Source organism: Erythrolamprus reginae, chromosome 6 (genome assembly GCF_031021105.1).
Source record: "Erythrolamprus reginae isolate rEryReg1 chromosome 6, rEryReg1.hap1, whole genome shotgun sequence".
Classification (NCBI taxonomy): Eukaryota; Metazoa; Chordata; class Lepidosauria; order Squamata; family Dipsadidae; genus Erythrolamprus; species Erythrolamprus reginae.
The window spans coordinates 97,055,598-97,063,862 of NC_091955.1; the positions used below are offsets into that span (position 1 = coordinate 97,055,598).

The 8,265-nt window shown below is 46.7% G+C and overlaps 1 protein-coding gene across 10 annotated transcripts in view; it reads left to right on the top strand.

The window, feature by feature from the left end:
• The first annotated feature begins 250 nt into the window (after nucleotides 1–250).
• The window catches only part of CCDC136 (coiled-coil domain containing 136), a 38,629-nt gene continuing 30,614 nt past the window's right edge, over nucleotides 251–8,265 (top strand). For 7 of the 10 annotated variants that reach the window (XM_070754515.1, XM_070754524.1, XM_070754513.1 and 4 more), the window contains exons 1-3: nucleotides 633–686; nucleotides 3,651–3,989; nucleotides 6,682–6,756. In XM_070754515.1, coding sequence (XP_070610616.1) covers nucleotides 641–686; nucleotides 3,651–3,989; nucleotides 6,682–6,756 — 460 coding nt within the window. In that variant the 5' untranslated portion in view covers nucleotides 633–640. Of the gene's footprint in view, nucleotides 316–478; nucleotides 517–632; nucleotides 687–1,610; nucleotides 1,691–3,650; nucleotides 3,990–6,681; nucleotides 6,757–8,265 lie in introns of those variants that run through there. The other 3 variants (XM_070754518.1, XM_070754519.1, XM_070754517.1) reach the window with 3 other exon arrangements.

The following is an 8,265-nucleotide window of genomic DNA, read 5'->3' on the forward strand; positions in this document are numbered from 1 at the left end:
ATCCTCTAGGATATTTCCCAACCTTGGCCACTTGAAGATATCTGGACTTCAACTCCCAGAATTCGCTGGCTGGGGAATTCTGGGAGTTGAAGTCCCGATATCTTCAAGTGGCCAAGGTTGGGAAACACGACTCTAGATGTCTTATCTTTCCATCTTTCATCTATCATCTCTGTCTCGGGAAGGTGCCATCAGCTCACGAAGCCCAGTTGGATGAAGAAGGGCTTTCACGGACCCCTTGAATTGCGGGCGGGGGTCGGCAGGCGGCCCAGCCGGGACCTTGGAGGGGAGGGGGCGTCCTCCCTTCCCACCCCGATGGTGCGGCGGGAGGAGAAGCGGCCCGAGCGAAGCGGGGCTTTGCAGGGCTCCAGCGCCCGAAGGCGCGCCCCTCTTCCCGGGTGGAGTGAGGGAGGGTCGTGGGGAAAAGGGGGTCCCGGGCATCCGCTTGGCTCGGGCGGCGGTGCCAAGGAGCATCCTTAGCCAGGCGGGGACGCGCGTGTCTGCCTCTGCGTGTCCACTGTAGGTGTGCACGTGCACGCGCCTCTTGCCCGCCTGGGGGAGGGTCTCCCCTCTGCTCCTCCTTCTCCTCTCCCTCCCCCCCCCGTACAATTTCTTCCTCCAAAACGCCATGGAAGCGGCTGGGATGATGGTGCTGCGGAGGAAGAGGAGGAGGATGAAGGCCAGAGCAGGTCGGTGGGGGTGGGGGGTGGGGGAGATCCTCCTGGCCCCCTCCCACCCACCCCCCACGCAGCCCCCTCCCCACTCCCCCGTGGCCGGCTCTCGTCGCCCCCTCCCCTGCGGGGCAGGAGCTTCTGCCCCCCTCCACTTCCTGAGCCCCCACCCCATTTCAAGACCCCCCATCCTCGAGTTTCCACCCCCCCTTTCTGGTGGCATCAGCTCCCCCAGCCTTGTCTCTCCGCCCCTTCCCCCCTCCCGTCAGCAAACACCTGCTCCTGATGACGTCACGGGCCAGGAGGTGGGGAGGGGGGAACGGGAGGAGGGGGTGGGAAAAGCCATCGGACGCCCGCTCCTCATGGATTTTAGAACCACTCCGGATTTGGAAGAAAGCCCCCCATCCCGGTTGCCCAATGCAGAATTTGAACCTCTTTTTTTGTCGGGGGGGGGGGTGTTGCATTTATTTTGGGGGAGAGCCATAATCCCACCTCGGAGGGGGAGGGGGTGTCCCCCGCTGCTGCTTCCTTCTGGAGGGAGTCTTTGGGCGCCTCCAAGCGGGCTGTGACACCCATCCAGCCATCTATCTTGGTTAATTCTCCTTTGAGGTTAAACCTGGATCAATTAATTAAATTAAATTAGGAGAATTCCATCTTTATTTTTCCAGCCAGGTCTGCTGGTGGGGGCATCAGGGAGGGTCCCACACTGGTTTTTTTGGGTGTGGCGTGAAGGGGACCCACCTGTAGCTCTGTTATGGAAGTGTCAGTGGGATGGGTGGGGGTGGCAATGTTGGGGAAAGGATCCCCCCCGCTTTAAAATAGAAAAGGAGCCTTGAGTCGTTCTGAGATGATGGGCCAGAGGTCTGCAAATTAGCAGTTAGCATTTAGACTTATATACAGCTTCGTAGTGCTTTTCTGGCCCTCTCTAAACGGTTTTACAGAGTCAGCCTCTTGCCCCCAACAATCTGGGTCCACATTTGACCCACCTCGGAAGGAGGGAAGGCTGAGTTGACCTTGAGACGGTAAGGATCGAACTGCTGGCAGTGGGCAGACTCTGGTTGCAATACTGCATTCTAACTATTGGGGAAGGAAGGAAGGCTTTCTCCTTCCCTTCTCTCCTTCCTTCCTTCCTTCCTTCCTTCCTTCCTCTTTTTTATCTATTTTATTTTATTTTATATTTTGTTTTGTTTTATTTTGTTTTTTATTTTATTTTATTTTATTTTATTTTATTTTTATTTTATTTTATTTTATTTTATTTTATTTTTTTTTATTTTATTTTATTTTATTTTATTTTATTTTATTTTATTTTATTTTATTTTATTTTATTTTATTTTATTTTATTTTATTTTATTTTATTTTATTTTATTTTATTTTATTTTATTTTATTTTATTATTTTATTTTTTATTTGACTTATATGGCGCTCTTCTCCGAGGACTCAGGGCGGGTCAAAACATATAAAAATACAATCTTCCCCTCACTACCTCCCTCTCTCCGTCTCTCTCTCTTTTCTTCCTTCCTTCCTTCCTTCCTTCCTTCCTCTTTTTTCCCCTTCCCCACTCCCTCCCTCCCTCTTTTCCCCCTCCCTCCCTTCATTTCTCTCTCTTTTTCCTTCCCCTCCTCAACAGTAGACCAACAGTTTTGGGATGTAGCAGAGAAGGTGCCCCAGCTGATGCTGGGATCCTTGGACCATTATTGGTCATAACTCCAGTTCCATCTTTTTCTTGACTCTTAACTGGGAGTAAGTTGCCTTCTATTATCCGTCTTTGATTAGCCTTCAATCCTGCCCATATTGTGTTGGGCTGGTATGTAGAAGTAGCCCATTTTGTTTTGGAAAGGTTTGGTCTATAGCAAGTTGGCCTACTATGTAGAAGTCACAGGCGCGTAGACATTATTTCTTGAACAAAGCTTGTCTGGGCCAGGAATTAGCAGCTTTGTTATTTTAGAAACATAGAAACCTAGAAGATTGATGGAAGAAAAGACCTCCTGGTCCATCTAGTCTGCCCTTATACTATTTCCTGTCTTTTATCTTAGGATGGATCTATGTTTATCCCAGGCATGTTTAAATTCAGTTCCTGTGGATTTATCACAGTATTTTGAGCTCTGCCTCTAAACTTGCCATTTATATTATTTATAACTAGTTTCCTGTGCATACAAATATAAAGTATTAATTTTTCACTTAACCTAGTTACAATAGGAATGATTAATATGTAACATATAGCATGCAGACATAATCCTGTCAAGATAGGATAGGCTAAAACAAACAGAAGAGTATCTAATTAGTTTTTCACCTGAGACAAACAGAAGGGGTTTATTTACTTTAGGTGGAAGCTTAAATGGATAATTATTTCCTTAAGCTAATCAAAGGAATGGCTTAAACCGGGCATGTAGATTTAATTTTATCATATCCACAGAGGGCATTCCATGATTGATGGTTTAACCTTTGCTCTTAGTTAGAACAATCGAAGAGCTGAATAAGCAAGTAACCCTTACCATAGATTTATAGAGAGCAGTGAAGGGTTCCCCGTCACTGGTACTACCGGAATGCTCCTGGTACCTGGCAAGGGCGTTCATGCATCTGGTGTGCATGCGTGCGTCCGTGTGAGATTCAGCTTCTGCCCATGCGCCGGAATCAAAATCTCATGTGAGGAGAGTGTGTGTCCTCACATGAGATTTTGCTTCCGGTGCATGCGCAGAAGCCAAATCTCACACCGATGCACGTGGTTGCCTGCTGGTCAGCTGGAGTGGCACCTCGATTTTTGCTACCGGGATGCCGTATTGCCCCATATCAGTTGCAGCCCACTACTGATAGATAAACTTTTAGGCTTAAGAAATACAGAATAATGAGGTGCTTTATTGGCAAGATAGGTTTGCCATATCATTGCAATAATTTGGCAACAGCCTACACTATTAAAAATAGGTTCCATGGCTCCTCGACTCTTCTCTTGGCATTGTTGATGTTGAGTGTGATGTTTTTATGTCAGGTGAAGTGGATTTACCCAAGAAACAAATGAACGAAGAGGAGCCAGACGAGGGGGATGAGGAGGAAGAGGAGGAGGAGGAAGAGGAGGAGGAAGTGGAAGAGAAGGAGGAAGAGGAGAAGAAAGAAGAGGAGGGGAAGGAAGAAGAGGAGAAGGAGAAAGAGGAGCAGAAGGATGAGGAGGAAGAGGACGAATCGAAAGAAGAACCTAATAACGATGGGGACACCTCAAAAGAAGACTTGGAGAACGAACTCCAGGCTCAGGTGTTACAACTTCTAGATGAACTGGAGGAAACGCGGGAGATCGTCCTCAAACATGAAGAAGACGCTATGGAGTTGCAAGGTAAGATCTTAACCAGGTCACCGAGATGGACCATTCTGGCTCTGGAGCCGCTTCCTTCCGGCTCTCCCTTGTTTGAGCTGCTCTTCTTGGTTGACCGCCACGAGGGTCCATTGTCCTCTCAACAGCCTTGGGTGGCAACCTAGGATGGCTGAGAGATGATGGCGAGGAGCATTATTCTTCTTCCTCCTCCTCTTCTCTTCATCCTCCTCCTTCCTCTTTTCCCTTCCTCTCCCTCTCCATCCTCTTCCTTCAACTTCTTCCTCTTTCACTTCCTTTGCTTCCCCCTCCTCCTCCCTCCTTTCTCTTTTTTTCTTCTATTTCTCCCCCTTCCTCTTTTCCCTCCCTCTCCCCCTCTATTCCCTTCCCCATCCCCTTCCTTTCCCTTCTTCCTCTTCATGTTCTACTTCATCTCTATCCTCTTCCTCCCCCTCCTCTTCCTCTCCATCTTCTTCCTTCTCCTCCTTTCCCCTTCTTCTTCCTCTTCCCCTCCTCTTCCTCTCCATCCTCTTTCTTCCCCTTCCCCTTCCTCTTTCCTCTCCATCGTCTTCCTTCCCCTTGTTCTTCCTCTTTCCTCTCCTTCCTCTTCCTTCCTCTTCTCCCCCTCCCCCTTCCCTCCCCTGCAGCTGGGACAATTGTACTTATGGCGTTTACTCTCTAGATCTTTTGCCTCCTTTTCCAATCTCCCTCCCTTCCCCTCTGGTTTCTGGAGAAGCTTGTGCTGTGGGGAGGGGGAGTGTGGAAGGTCCCCTTTGACCCGGAGCCTCCCAGGTGCCTCCTGCTGAAGCCCGGCCTTCTCCTTGTTCTCTCCTCCAGGCTCCCCCTAGCTGAGTTCGCACAACATGCTCTTCCCCAGGTGAGGTCCAGAAGCCGGCAGCTGCTTTCCTGCCACCTGTCCAGCTTGGCCGCTTTGACTTTTGTGTGTCGCTTAAGTGTGTTGTTCAAACCCAGCCCTGTCGTCCGGTGCACTCTTGCGCCAAGCATTGTGTAAATGCAACAACCAAGGCGGATGTTTTGTTTAGCGGGAGCAATGGGGCCTGTGAATGTTCAGCCTGGAGGGATAAACTGACCAACTGTGGTTGGGCTCAAAGTCTTGTGTCCTTCCATCCCTTTGTGTCTCTGGGTCTCCCCGTCTCTTCTCTTGAACGTTTTGTGGTTGTGCTGATTGGCAGGCACCAATCAGTCAATCTACCCATCAGTCAGTCAGTCAGTCAGTCAATCAATCAATCAATCAATCAATCAACCAACCCAACAACCAGTCAACCAACCAAACCATCAGTCAGTCAATCAATCAACCAACCAACCCAACAATCAATCAGCCAATCAATCAATCAACCAGCCAGTCAGTCAGTCAATCAATCAATAAATCAACCAACCAATTAGTGTATCAACCAACATCCAATTAATTAATTAATTAATTAATCAGTCAGTAAGTCAACCCATCAACCAACCAACCCACACATCCGTCAGCCAACCAACCAACCAACCAACCAACCAACCAACCAACCCAACAATCAGTCAGCCAGTCAGTCAGTCAGCCAGTCAGTCAGTCAGTCAGTCAGTCAGTCAGTCAGTCAGTCAGTCAGTCAGTCAGTCAGTCAGACAATCAGTCAACCAACCCATCAGTCTGTCAATCAGTTCAATCAATCAAACAAACCATCAATCACCCAATCACCCAACCAACCCATCAGTCAATCAGTCAATAACCATCAGTCAGTCAATCAATCAATCAATCAATCAATCAATCAATCAATCAATCGATCAACCCAACAGTCATTCAGTCAGTCAGTCAATGAATCAATCAGTTAACCAATCCATAAATTAGTCAGTCAGTTTATCAATCAATCAACCCATCAAATCGATCAATCAGATTCAATCAATCACCATACAGTTGGAAGGGCCTTGGAGTTCCTTCTAAGCACAAACTCAAATCCTGAATTTTGATTGATTGGTATTTTGAAACATGTTTCACAAGCAGTCCTCGGCTTACAACACTTTGCTTGGTGAAAGTTGGAAGTTACAGTGGAATTGGAAAAAACTGACATACGATCACTTTCCAGACTTATGGCCATTGCAACATTCCCTCGGTCACGTGATTAACATTTGGATTGCTTGATCGCTAAAGAGAAAATGGGAGGGTCCGATAGAGGCAGTGCTCGACCTACGCTACGACCACCTTTGTGTCGCTAAGTGAGACACTACAGCAAATTTTGCCTCATTTTGTGACTTCTCACCCCCGTCCTTAAATGAATCCACAAGAGTTGTTAAGTTAGGAACACGGTTGTCAGGTGGATTCCCCCTTGGCTTTGCTCATCAGACGGTCGCAAAGCGGGATCACATGACTCCCAGGATGCTGCGATGCTCGTAAACGGGAGTTGGTCACCAATCTTCCGAATGCGGATCCTGTGACCACAGGGATGTTGCAATGGTCGTAAGTGCGAAAAACAGTTGTCAGTCACTTTTTTCTGGTGCCGCTGTAACTTTTGAACGGGAAAAAAATGGACGCTTGTAATCTGAGGGGCAGCGGTAAATAGCTAGGACCTCAACCGCCTGTCGCTGGGCGCCATCTTGAGTTTTTGGGCCTCCGTGGACTCCCTGGCTCACCCACATTCTGCTGGGAAAGCCGCAGGGGCCTGGTGGACCTGGTTCTCTGAGGGTTTTGCGGCTGTTAATTCGCCTTTTCCCTTCCCGACAGGTTTACTGGAAGACGAGCGCCTAGCGAGCGCCCATCAAGCGGAGATTTTCACCAAACAGATCCAGCATTTGCAAGGTCAGTCCTGATACGTTCCGGTGTTTTATTTATATTTATTTATGTCATCGTCAGTGGTGGGTTGCTAGTGGTACGGAAGCAGCCTGCGCATCGGTAGTGGCCGCCAGATTGCGCAATTTCTGCACGCTTGCTCCGGCGTCAGTTCTACGGGTGCCGCCATCTTTTCTTTGTCTTTCTTGCCTCCTGCGCATGGTACATAAATTTTGCGTAGTTTGGAGAACCATACCCATGACTCATTCTTACGGGCGAGTGGCTGACTTTTGAGACTCTCTTGTCGGTCTTCTCTGTTGACCTACAAACGTCCGTCCCCGGTCACTGATACCTGACCTGGGTTGCCAGGAAAACTAAGAATATATCGGGGAAATATTTGGGCTGCTCATTCAGAGCCTGAGTGGAAGGCCGAACTGGACAGAGACGGACGGTGAGGTCATGCCTGGAACTCAGATGACCCAAGACTCTTCCCTGGGAGAAGGCCTGTAAAATAGAATAGAAGAAGAGAATAGAATAGAATATTATAGAATAGAATAGAATAGAACAGAAGGGAAGAGAAGAGAAGAGAAGAAAAGAAAAGAAAAGAAAAGAGAAGAGAATGTAGAATAGAATAGAATAATAGAATGGAATGGATTGGGATGGGACAGAATAGAATATAGAATATAAAATGGAATAGAATAGAAAATAAAATAGAATAGAATAGAAAACAGACTAACTAGACTAGAATAGAATAGAAATAGAATAAAACTAGAATAGAATAGAACAGAATAGAACAGAACAGAATGGGAAAGAACGGAATGGGAATAATAGAACAGAATAGAGAATAGAATAGAAAAGCAGAGAGAAATAGAATAAAGAACAGAACAGAATACAGGTATAATACAATCGGGAAGAGACCTTGGAGGTCTTCTAATCCAGCCATTGACTGTCCAGTGAAGAAGCAGGCATAACTTCTGGTGGCAAGCTGTTCCATTGGTTGATTGTCCTCACTGTAGGAAATTTCTCCTCAGTTCCAGGTTGCTTCTCTCCTTGGTTAGTTTCCACCCATTGCTTCTTGTTCTACCCTCAGGTGCTTTGGAGAATAGGTTGACTCCCTCTTTTTCTCCCTTTCTTTGACCTCATGGTGGTGGGAGCTGCCTCACTTCTAGGCCTTCAGCATCAGTGTTCAGTACAGCCTGTAAAGCAGTGGTCTTTCTTTCTTTCTTTCTTTCTTTCTTTCTTTCTTTCTTTCTTTCTTTCTGTCTTTCTTTCTTTCTGTCTTTCTTTCTGTCTGTCTTTCTTTTTTCTTTCTTTCTTTCTTTCTTTTTTCTTTCTTTTTTTCTTTCTTTCTGTTTGTCTTTCTTTCTTTCTTTTTTCTTTCTTTCTTTTTTCTTTTTTTCTGTCTGTCTTTCTTTCTTTCTTTCTCTTCCTCTCTCTCTTTCTTTTCTCCCACTCCTTCCTTCATTCATTCCTTTCCTTCTTTCTTTCTTTTTTTCTTTCTTTCTTTCTGTCTTTCTTTCTTTCTCTTCCTCTCTCACT